Below are 12,822 nucleotides of genomic sequence, written 5' to 3'. Positions count from 1 at the left end.
TTGGGAATAACGCTATTAGCAGACTTGAGTTACTTTTGCTGGAGTACATTAGCTTATCTCTAGCCAGCCAGCAAAGAAAACATCCCTTGAAAAGACCAATCCTTCAAGAGGGAAAAAATGTACTACTGGTATTTTTTTTTCTTTGAAAAGCGTTGCCTCAAGTTCTTAGAAGTTGACAATTATGTTTAAAATGGCAAATACTCTGTATCGGCTGTCTTATAATTAGGGCCCCCTTCCATCACAAAAAAATGTTTTTCGAGTGTATGTTTTTCATTAACATTTCTTTATGTTCTCTACAGATGATGAACCTCACATCCCCTGCCATATCCTGCTCCATATACCTTACACACTGGGGCCCCATCGTTCCCAAGGTGATCTTAACTTAGAGGGACATGGATGACTTGCACCTACGATTCTCCTCCTTTTTTCCTGCCCCACTTCCCTTGCCCTCTTAAACCTTGTAAAGGAAAATCCTCTCGCACATTTTTATCCCTTCCTTCCCGCAAGAAACTCCACCAATTCATCTTGCAACAGTCCTGTGAGGTAGATTAGGTGGAGAAACTGGCCCGCAAAGCTCAATGGATGAGTGGGGATTTCAAGCCAGGCGTTGCCCCTTTGCCCAGTAGCAAAGTTCCAGTTCTCCTTGCGCCTGCTCTGCCTGTTGAGCACCTGAGACTGCTGCTATGCGTCCTGGCTGCAACCAAGTCAGGCACAGCAACCCAGGATATGTTCCTTGCCTTGGTGCACCAATGTTTTTTGCCCCTGAAGCTAATTGGGCAAGTCTTTCCCCACCTACCCACCCCGTTCACGCTGCTCCGGTGGGGTCTCAAGCCAGGAAAAATGCACATATTCTGTCACAAAGAAAGTATACAGGCAAGTATGCTTTCACAGCTTCTGAACAGAAAATTTAGCAATGGAGGGGGGGGGGGGGGACAACAGATTGCCTAGAGTTCTGAGCACTACTCACAAGTGCCAATTGTTTTGTGAGACCATATGTGGGCATCACTAGAATGTATTCCTTTGAAGAAAGTGCAAGAAAACAATCCAACCCACAATGCCTGCCTTATTAAACAAAATAATGCAGTCTGGGAAGGAACAAAAAACATACAGACAGCAGGAGAGGCATTATACATTATTTCACACTATTTACTGGCTTTAAAATGTTCTCAAACCACCTTGTAATTAAGTGGTCACTCAGCAGCAGCGAGCAAGTTTTCCTCAAGGCTTGCACTTCCTTTCCATTTCCTTCCCTGCCTGTGCAACAGAAATCCTCAGGCACAGATTTCCAGCCCCATAGGATGGTGGCCACAAGCCCTCAGTTACCAGGATTAGAACTCAGGCAAAGGCTGGGCAGATTTATAATCCTGAATTACAGTACTGCATTGTTACAGCAGCACGGGGAACGGCAGCACAGAGTCTCGAGGAGCTTGAACACCTCTCCAGCACTTGACCAAGAGGGAGACCTATTCACACCCCACGGCTCCCTGACCCTCCTGCCCTCTAACCCACTGCTTACTACCTATCTTCAAACGGGTAATATTTTTCCCTATCACTGTTCTGTCACTGTACTATTCCAACTATGCTGCTTTCACTGGTCTGAGAGCTTTGCGCTACTCCCATGCACCTGCCCTTCTCTTTTTCTTTCTTAAGTGCTGCCAACTCAACTCCCTAAGCCGCTCACCCACCCAGGACTTGTGTGTCCTTTCTCCCCAATTGCATACTCCTCTTTCATATTCAACTTCCCATCCCCTAATCCTCCTCTTCCTGCCCTAGGTGTCCCTCTGAACCATACATTCCTTTCTATTGGCCAACTCTGCATGATTTTTTGCCAAATGAATAGGCATGTTTTCCTTTGGCAAACACATGAATACTCCAGATAACCAATGCAGGATAGAATGGCTGATCACAGTGAATGGCAAGGTCAGGTTTTACTCTGCAAGATTATTTATGTTAACTGATCTTTGCCTGCAATTAATTTGCAAAACCTGGGCTTCCACTCTGCAGCCCACTTTTCCTGATGTAATAGCCAAACCTTACCACTTGTATAGCATCCTATCCTTGGGGTCTGCTAATTTTGGCTGGTCTTGGCAGCCAGCAATTTTTTTACAGCTGCTACCATCTCTGGCTCTACAAACAAGTCTTGTCACACATGCAGAAGATCTGGAGGAGGTTCTGGGTTGATATTGTAACTCCCAGAGTTGCAACCCCATAATGTAATGGATATGCCCCAACAACCAGGGGCTAAAAACATTTTCATAACTTATAGATCCAATCACAGACCTCCCACCATCATGCCAAGCTCAACTCTGAGCGGCTCCAAAGCCCCACACTAAATGAGAATGACACCTTCCACAAGGTCCCCATTGCCATAAAATGTCACCTGGCATAAAGCTAGTCCTCCCCCTTCTTCCAAGCTACCTGCCACTAGTAGGTAACTTAAGGAGTCTCCTTGTTTGACATGCAGATCTTCATGTAGAAACACCAGAGAGATTTTAGGGCTGCTGCTGCTCTCTATTGTATTTTGTCAATCTTGTTCCCATAACTACCGGCACGTGATGATGACTCCAGCCTGCACATTCCAAGTAGTATATGCATCTGCACATGCTACTACCCTGAAGGCAACCTTTTGTTGTTGCCACAAAGTCCTGATAGTTTCAAGAAGTTTGGGCTCTGCATAAAGACTATGCATTACTGAGCTCCTCACTTTCTATTTCCACCATACAGAGAGCATGAAGGTTTACAAAACAACAGGGTCAAAATATACCATTCCAGCAAAATGAGACCGCAAAAAGCCTTCACACAACCGCTAAGTCCGCCAAGATGCATGAGCTTTCATCCTAGACACTATCTTTGGAACTAGACATGGGCACGAATCGAAATACGAATCAAATTTCGTGACGAATCGGCCCGATTCACGTATCACGAAACGCATTTCATAGGGCCACGTTTTTTCACAAAATTCATGACTTTGGGGGCCAATTTGTTCGATTCGTGAATGTTTCATGATGCCAGACAGGCTGGCGCCGATCCATTGATTCCCTAGGCAACTTAGGCCCAGAATGTCTATAGACCTTTTGTTGCCATGGAAACCCCAATCTTAGCCCACATAACCTTGATAGGCAGCTCTTCCTGCTAACCTGAGAGCTGAGCAATACAGGTCTGCACAAGTTTACCTGGGAACTGTAGTCAGAGACTCCTTTCCGTTTCCCTTCTCCGTTTTTAAGAACGGGGTGGTGGAGTAGCGGCAGTGGCAGTCTCAGCAGCTCCTTCTGCTGCTGTTCGCTGCTTGCCAGCTTCAGGAACTCTTCCTTGACTCTCTACCTCCCATCCTCCTGCTGCTCTGACATGCCTTCCCACCCACCCCTCCCCCTCCCCCAAGCTCCCCAGAGCGGATCCTGAGCAGATCCACTGTGCTTGGCTTTTCCTTTGAGAACTTGAAGGCGGGGGGGCATGTCAGAGCAGCGGGAGGACAGAAGGATGGGAAGGAAAAGTTAGCAAAGAGAACCTGAAGAGAGGAAAACCCAAACAGATCCGCTCTGCTTGACTTTTCTTCCAGTGGTGGCAGAAAGCAGGATGCCAGAAGGGAAAAGCCACCAAAAAGAGCCTGAAGAGAGCTACTTGGAGGGTGGTTGGAGGAGAACCTGGTGAAGTCTCCCTGTGAGTTTGGCATCTCTGGGTATGAAGGGGGCAGTTGAAGTACCCCGGGTTCTGACGAATCACGAAACTAACAAATTGTATCGCGAAACAGGGCAATTTCGTGGAATTCTTGTTCCGTGATTCGTGGAACACGACAAAATGCAAAACTCTTGTTTTTTTCCCATTTCATGCTTATCTCTATTTGGAACTCAGGTAAAATGACCAAGGTCCTGAGCAAGACTAAAGTTACCATTAGAATTCAGTTAAAGCGTGCTTAACTGTAGGACTATACAAATCGTACCTGGGATAACATCATTGATATGCAAGAGAAGCGTGCTTTCGACACTTGCAAAACTGCAGAGCTGCTGTCCATTGTATCTTCCATCCCAGTTTCCAATTGGATTGTCCTAAAAATTATTTTAGAAACCCCGTTACGTGTTGCCCCAAGAGACGAGCTTGATGACATTACATTCAAGTAGCACCTACAGGTTTCAGTAAAGGTCTTGGGGACATGCAGCCTAGATGGGAAGAGAACAGACTTCATCACGATTGCCTTGCAACAGCATTCCAAGAGTAGCACTTTCAGGGACATCATTCCGTTTCCTATGTTTACAGAAATGGGTAATATTCTGCAAATATCGTTTGGTTTGCCACAGACACTGAGACTGACGAATGCAACATTCAAGTTGTAGGAGAAAAGCCAAGCAAGATCCGTCAGCAACAAAGAAGCTGCACAACAGGTACACGAATGGCTCTCATACTTGCACAAAGGAGACTTGCAGTATTAAAGAGTCATTTTCAGTACAGAGAAGACTCGCCTGCTTCTTTGCTAAGCAGCAATGATGAACTACACTCATTTACATGTAAAAAAAAGTGCAAAATAATTTTCCCATGTCCAATGCCTGTTAGTATTATAAAAGTGTAACAGTTTGCCTTAATTCTCATTCATTGCAAAGCTCCAGTAAACCCTCTAATCTGAAACACAGGTAGCGGTAAAGATGTGGAATGTCACAGGTTACTGAAGTGCTTTTGAGAGCTAAGCAATCACATCAAACAAGAACCTGATATTCTTCCTAATGGCAAAAAAAAATCAGAATGGTCATCTTTTCAGAGCAAAACTGGAAAAAGTCACTAGTGCCAACTGAAATGTTACTCAGCTAAGAAGGCAGGCACACAGAAGCAGTTATGAATAGAGAACTCTTGCCTAACCACTTTCAAGCAAAGCTTAATAGGGACTTTATAAAAGCCCAAAGATTACTAGCTCATAATAATCTTGACTAGTATCTCTGTCCACATTGTATCGTTTACTGACAAATAAGGAAACAAAACTTTTGTCAGTTTCCTGCCTGATCCTCTGGAGGGGATTTTTTTTTACTCTCTACCAAGAAACCAGACAAGTTGCTATTTACAAGAGTGACTTCACATTGTTTTAAAAAGCTACTAGATGGTAATTGTACATTGCAATTGTACATGATGAAGAGAGCTGCAGGTCATTAACCTAAAATGAAACACACACACACACACCAATCCCCTTCAATGTTGCATGTACTTCTATTTAACACACATGCAAAAAGTTACAAGAAATCAGGTGAATTTCTTACCATGTCCACTCCAACAACGTATCCTAAACTCTCGTTTCCTGGTAAGACATCACAGAATATAACTGTCCCATACTCTATATTCTTTCCTATCTTCACAGAAACCCTGGAGTTGAGCTCCAAAGGAGGAAGTTCTACCTGCATTGAGTCAACTGGAGCTGCATAGTCATTCTCCAGTTCATTGTCATCATCTTCCGCCAGCTCCAGTTTGTCAAGTGCAACAAAAACGCCACAGTCCTCGTCACATCTGAACAGCTGTTTGCCTTGGTACTGTCCATCAGTAAAGCCCTGGCCACGGCCTTCTTCCTAGATTTGAGGGAGGAGAAAAAAGCCACACACAAATCATTCAGCATTATCGTTGGCAGTGACTAGGATATTGATAATGGGTTGGATCCAGACTGGGCCACCAATTTCCACTGATTCCACCTGTGGACCCTCTCACATTATTCATTCAGCAGCATTTGGTGGAGATCAGTGGGCAGAACAAGGTAGGAAAGTTCCATTCTGCTTAGAATGAGTAGACCCAGGTTCTAATCCCTGTTTAGTTCTGAAGCTCACTGCGTGACCTTGGTCTAGTTATTCTCTCCAACCAAATTCAGGTTTGGAAACATAAAATTGAGGGGAGGGGGGGAGAGACGGAAAGAAATGTTTAAAAAATGACTAATGACATTCATTCTTCAAAATGCTTTCCCTTGTAAAATTAACAGACACTTATACAAAAAACTTACCAGAAGCTCTACTCCAAAAAAAATCCCAGACAGTGATCTTTCTTGTAACAAAGGTCCTCTGAAGCGCACAACTCCAGGATATTTTTCATCTCCTGATCTCAGCTGTACTTTCACCGGCAAACCAACTTCTATGTGGAGGCCTTTAGTCAGTCTGTCTTTGTTCCTAAATATACTGTATCTTTCCTCACAATTGGTAATTGCCAAGAGCAGCTCCGCTAATTTCTCATTTATTTCTACAACTTCTTTCTCTTCCACAAACAGGACTGCATGAGGCTGCTCCAAAATCTTGATTCCTATTTGCACTTTTTTACTTTTAGGGATACTTCTGGTATGCCCTCCAGAAGCACGATCTTGAATGAACTGGCCAATGCTGCCCTTAGGTACTTTCAGTAACTTCTGAGTCTGTTTGTCTATAATGCTACATTCTTGGAGAAGCAAATAAAATATGCGTTCTTCCCAATAGGATGGACTTCCTTTCTCTTGACTCCACAAGCCTGAATTCATTGTGGCAAAAGCTTTGTACAAATACAAAGAGAGATCTTCAAGGGAGATGAGCAGCCAGCATAGCTGTAAAGGAATTAGAAGTTTCCACTAGGCCTGGCCCCAGTAACAGGTTAAAGATTCTTCATTCATGTTCTCGTGAGCTAAATCCGGAGCAGATGATCTGGGAAACAAAAATAAAAGATGGCATCACTGGAGGTTGAAGGACCCGTAATAAGAGTAAACCACAAGAAAACAAACACATTTCAACAGCAAACGACATCACTGATTTTTATAGACCTATGACAGCAACCAGCTGTCAAGAACGAGAACGCTTCTAAGGTAGCAACACAGGTCAAGCTGAGGATCTTCTCTGACAGATAAAACTAACTGATCCAATACTTGCTTACTCATCATCTCTGTAACGGAAATTTCATAAGACTGGCCATGCTTAGTACAAATCATTTACCTGTGAAGCCCTAATTTAAAACTTGAACAAGTGCACATCTGGTCTGCTATTGGAAACCACAGAATAATTTACAAGTATATGCTATAAAGGAGGATGAATCCAGTATTTGCTTTAAAAACAGGTGGTGCAATTTAAAGATACAAAAAGGCACATCTGGACTTCTGAACCTTCTCCAGGCTACCGCCCCATAAAGCCATGCCCCAATACCACTCAATAGTGTCAAAAGTTAGCCCAACTGGGATAAGTACATGGGGGGGGACAGATTAGGGGAAAGCGGAATGCAGAGGGAGGGTTCAAGATATAACCACGCACCTACATACATGTATTCATGTAAGCAAGAAAGCACATACATATACACAATGTTTTATAATACCATTTAGTCATGATTGGGACAGATCCACATTTTGTGACACAGGTGGAATGCATACAAAGCGTGAGACTAAGCCTTACACAGTATTTCTGAGTGAGTAGAATTAGTTGTCTCTGTAGATTCTTACACCATTCACTATATAAGCTTATTATTACAGCGATATAAAGGATGCTTCCAGAAATAAAAGAAAGCCCGAAGAGGCCACAAATGACAGGTAACTAAAAACCACATATTGAGTAAACTAGTCGGAGGGAAAGCTTTTAAAATATAAAGCACCTAACAGGTGTGGGAATCAAACCTGGCACCTCACATTCAAGTACAAATTTCTATCCACTGAATCACACTTTTTACTTATATAATTTTGTTTTGAGAGAAATTGATGCCCTTTAAACAGTCTCCCAGTTACATGGGAGCAGCTTATCCGAGAATGCTTCCCACATAGTGTGAGAATGTCAAAAGAATGACAAAACCATATGCATGGGACTGATCACATGGGTTTTCCCCACAGATGCAGAGTTCCATCAAAAAGACCCATGCAACTGGCCCTACCCACGTAACTTGGTCTCTTACACATTCTTCCATTCATGTGGGAAGCACTGTACTCACCAACCCGCTCCCACGAAGCTATGAGAATTGTTTCAAAGAACAGGCTTTATTCTCCAACAGGCCAAGAATTGAGAAGCACGCAGTGTGGGGGCAGTCATTTGTTTATATGGCTTTCAACAAAAAAAAAGATTAGACAAAATAGTAAGAGACAGGTCTACTGAAGGCTGTTTGCTATGACAGCTAAGGGAATCTTCATGCTCGTAACAAAGTAAGAATGGCTGCGCTATGGTCTATCCAGTCAGACATCCAGTTTTCCCACAGTGGCTACCCAGCTGCCCCTGGAAGGGCATGGAGGCCAAACCCTGACCTCATACTCCCCAACATACCCAGAGTTTCTTTGCCACCAAACACAAACATTCCATTAAAGAAGTTCTCAGAACAAGAAAAACAGAATGAAAATACCACTCACCCTGTTTCTACCTTTCCATCTTATTTGTCTACCGCTCTCTTTTTTCACTTGTTGCTCAAAGGAGTTACATAGGGAGGGGTTAGGGAGGGATGAGGAACACAATCTCATAGAAGCGGCTTAGTGACAGTGAAATGGACTGCATATTTTTCTCTCCCTCTTTCTCTTTCACCTTGGAGGAATCCTGACATAATGCTACGTGGCAACAAATCTAATATGCTGCCGAAAAAAAACCAGACTGGATTTGTATGGGAGGAAACTTAGTGGTCAAAAAACAAGAACTGGGTTATACAGCATTTTTATCACCCAGCTTATCCTCTGTTATAGCCTAGTCTGAGACTGCTTCATGAACACAATAACTACTCTTCTGGATCACGCTGTTCCCATCTGCAGCCAAGCATGTTTCTGGAAAGCCCACCAGCACGACAGGAAGACACAGCCCTCGCTTGTGGTTTATTCTCTAAACATCTGGTATTCAGAAGTGCACTGGCCCTCTTCAGACAACATATTTAAGTAGAAGCCAGCGTGCATAAATGGGGAAGACGCAGATATCTTGAGCCGGCCTCCTTTCAACTGAATATGCGCGCCCCACCAATAGGCATGGCCAACACACTCAGCCATACGCTGGGATGGAGCCAGCATGTTTTCCAACTCCCCCCTAGGACCACAGGTTTCCTATGTCATATGAAGAGGATGACTGACTGAGCATGGATGTTCTATCCAGTGACCACCGGTGATATTCTCCATTCATCTATCAGACTCCCTTTAACAGCGATTTAGGCTCCTGGCTACCACTATCAATGCCAACTGCTACTTACTTATTTCAAAGGAATGACATGGTAGCCTCTCACAGAAAACATAAGCTGCAAACTTGTGGCATTTTAAAGGCAATTTTTAAATTCTAGAGTAAACTTTCAAGGACTAGAGCCCCTTGTGGCTTAGTGAAATACACTATGTGCATCTGTCAAAGACGGCTCAAGTTCACAAAAACTTGTGCCAGAATAAAACCACGTGATTAAAAAGTTGGCACAAGACACCTGTTTATATTCCTCTATCCATCCCATGGAACAGCACTCCATAAATTACTAATTATGAGTTAGGAGAGTTATTTCTTGAAATAAATATAGTCCCTATGATAAAGTAAAACATAAATTAAGTAAATAAGACAAAAGGAAAGGCAAAGAAAAGATTAAATAACTGAACAGGAAGGAAGTTCTGACTTCCACATCTGTACCCAAATCTGCCATCATCAAAAAGTATCAATGCTTTTAAATCCCCCAAGAGTAAATTTTAAAACTATGTTAAGACAAAAAAAGTAAAACCCTCAAAATAAACTTGAAATTTCCTCAAACTATCTGAAGTCCAAAATTCCCCAAACTCAAAAAGCAGAAAAGACCAAACAATATTTAAAATTCCTCTGGAAGACATGAAATATAAAATCCCCTAAGGAGGCCTTAAATTCCCTTATACAAATTTTAAAATCTTCCGAACCCTATTAAAATTTAATAGCCATAATGCACTCAATATAACAACAACACTCAAGTAACTGCACAAAATCTAAAATACCTGCATGAGAGAACAAATTTCAAGTCCAGTAGGACCTTAGAGATTTCCACTGTATGAGCCTTCAAGAGTCAAAGCTCCCTTCGTCAGATAAAATTAGGAATGGAGATCCCTTGTATCTGACAAAGGGAGCTTTGACTCTCAAAAGTGTATATGCCAGAAATCTTGTTGGTCTTTAAGGTGCTATTGGACTAGAATTTTGCTCTTCTACTGCAGACCAACATTGTAACTTACCTTAACTACCTGAACAAGAAAGAATTTTTAATGCCCAAAACCAGAAGTTCAATACCTCCAAGAGCGGAGGAAGGAATACAAAATTTTAAATCTCCATAAAGCATAAAATATTGAAATAAATATATCAAAAGCATAAATATATCAAAATAAATATGTATATAAATTGTGAATATGCAATATATAAAATATTATATAAATACAGAGAAATATACGTATATAATATATGAATATATCGGAATAAATAAACTTAATGAAAAATAAATATATTGAAAGCACAAAACATTGAAATAAATATATCCTAAGTATAAATATATCAAAATAAATATATGAATAAATATTTAAATAACTATATAATTCATATATAAATGAACAATATGCAATATATAAACATTTTACAAATATAGTGAAATATAGGTATATAATATACAAACATACTGGCATAAATCAACATATGGAAAGATAACTATATTGAAAAACCATAAATACTTCAAAATAAATAAATACATTTATATAATGCACAAATAAATATGTAATCTGTGAACATTATACAAATCTATTGAAATAAATACACTGAAAGCATAACATATATAATGCATAAATATATATAAATAATAAATATATAAATCTACAAACATTACACAAATTTACAGAAATAAATATTCTGAAAGCATAATATATAAATAATCCATATATAATCTATAAACATTACATAAATTTATTGAAATAAACATACTGAGTGCATAGTATGTTGAAAGCTTGGAAGGGGGGGGGGGCATAAAGCTTCCAAATATTATAGTTTTGGGGAGAACTTTTTTAAAATCTTCACAAAAATTAAAGTTATAATAAAAGGGCAAGCTTTGCTGTCTTTTACCTCTTATGATAACTTTGTGTGTATCTTTACCTTTGTTTAGAAACCGCTTTTTAAAGGTCCCCCCTCCCCCTCCATAAGGCATAAGAATAAACAGAAGATGAAACAGAAATAAGCCTAATTGGGGAACAGGGAGAGCCGCTCCCTCGGCCCCCCGCCTCTCACCGCTTCCCGCCGGGCCCAGCGCCTGCGGCGCAGCCATCTCCTTCCTCCTTTCTTCCCTTCCTCGCTCCCGGCTCCGGCGGACGCCGCTTCCCCCTCACGGCCCGGTCGGAGGCGCCGCCCGCCGCCCGCCTCCTCGTCCCGTCCCCTCACAGGCGAGAGCTCCGCGGGCGCGGCGCACCCTACCCCGCTCACACGCGCGAGGCCCAGCCGTCCTCCGGAGCAGCCAATGGCGCGCCGCCCTGCGGCTCATTCTCTTCTGCGATTGGCTCCGGGCCAAAGCCGAGCCCGCCTCTCACGGGCGTCCGGAACGGAGGGGGATTTCCCACCGCCCTCCCCCAAGCAAGTTTGGTGGGCGCGACAGGCGGAGACAGGCAGGCGTGGGATTGGACGGTTCGTTTCCTTGTCGGGTTTTAAGTGGCTGAGGAATGGGGGCAGGTCCCACCCCTCCCACTCGGGTCCCTGGATTTGATTGGTTCATTCGCCCTGCTCCTGCCCATTTAGCTTTCTTTCTGCTATGATTGGAGAAGGGAAGGGGGCGGGAGGGGAAAGGTAGAGAGGATTTTTCATTGGCTGAAATCTCTAAATTTACGTCTGCACGCGATTGGTTAAGAAAGCAATATATGTAACGCAGAAGGGTAAAGAGAGATCATTGCTGATGATTTAGCTCGTGGGCTCGCTTACTTTCGAGCTTCCGAATGAATTGACGTTATTTTTAAAAATTACTTAATTTTAATGAATTAATTGATCTATTCAATTAAAATTAATTATATAATTAAAAATTAAGTTACCGTTAACATTTAATTAATTAAAATTAAAACTATAATTTGAATGAAAGCACATTAATTTGTTGAATGCATATTTAGGGGGTTTTTTTATACTGAAAGCTCTTCACAGCCTTGGCACAGAATACCTACCGGACCGCCTCCCTCCCTATGTTCCTCCACAGCAGCTTTGCTTGCCTGAACAGGGTCTCCTGCAGGTGCCACCCTGCACGTGGGCAACATCAACAGCAGCCCATACATAGACCTTCTCTGTGGTGGCCCCTACCCTGTGGAACAGCCTGCCCAAGGAGGTCAGGAGAGCCCCCACTCTCCTAGCTTTCCGCAAACGATGCAAAACCTAAAAAAGTATTGTAGGGAAGGGCTCTAAGATGCTTCGCTAATGATTTAAGGACCCTAGAGATCCCCACTATGTTGCCTTACATACTACCTGTTGTCTTAAATATGTTCTCCCATGCGCTACTTAGAAAAGAGTCCAGTAGCACCTTTAAGACTAACCAACTTTACTGTAGCATAAGCTTTCGAGAACCACAGTTGTCTTCATCAGACGAAGAGTTCTCTTGCATCTGATGAAGAGAACAATGCGATAGGGTAAATAAATCCAAGTTTATAAAGACGTTAGCAAGAATCCAATACAGACTTCTCTTGCATCTGACGAAGAGAACTGTGGTTCTCGAAAGCTTATGCTACAGTAAAGTTGGTTAGTCTTAAAGGTGCTACTGGACTCTTTTCTATTTTGCTGCTACAGACTCCTCTAGATCTATGCGCTACCTGTGCTTCATGTGGTCTAATGTCAGTCCTAGAATTGCTTATGTTCTGTGTTTCAGCATTTCTTCAACTCTGTATTGGATTCTTGCTAACGTCTTTGTAAACTTGGATTTATTTACCCTATCGCATTGTTTATCGAAGTGTCCTTCATA

The 12,822-nt window shown here is 42.2% G+C and overlaps 1 protein-coding gene across 2 annotated transcripts in view; it reads right to left on the bottom strand.

Moving 5' to 3' along the window:
- The window catches only part of CYLD (CYLD lysine 63 deubiquitinase), a 32,407-nt gene extending 21,151 nt beyond the window's left edge, over positions 1–11,256 (bottom strand). Inside the window, exons 1-4 of one of the 2 annotated variants that reach the window (XM_055000504.1) lie at positions 11,124–11,256; positions 5,963–6,626; positions 5,238–5,540; positions 3,938–4,043 (exon numbers count right to left, since the gene is read on the bottom strand). In XM_055000504.1, the coding sequence (XP_054856479.1) occupies positions 3,938–4,043; positions 5,238–5,540; positions 5,963–6,466 (913 nt within the window). In that variant the 5' untranslated portion in view covers positions 6,467–6,626; positions 11,124–11,256. The remainder of the gene's footprint in view (positions 1–3,937; positions 4,044–5,237; positions 5,541–5,962; positions 6,627–11,123) is intronic. The other variant, XM_055000505.1, reaches the window with a different exon arrangement.
- Between the last annotated feature and the right edge of the window lie 1,566 nt (positions 11,257–12,822).

Source organism: Eublepharis macularius, chromosome 16 (assembly GCF_028583425.1).
Source record: "Eublepharis macularius isolate TG4126 chromosome 16, MPM_Emac_v1.0, whole genome shotgun sequence".
Lineage (NCBI taxonomy): Eukaryota > Metazoa > Chordata > Lepidosauria > Squamata > Eublepharidae > Eublepharis > Eublepharis macularius.
Note: the sequence above shows the minus strand (reverse complement) of the source record. Positions and strands in the feature narration are given on the sequence as shown.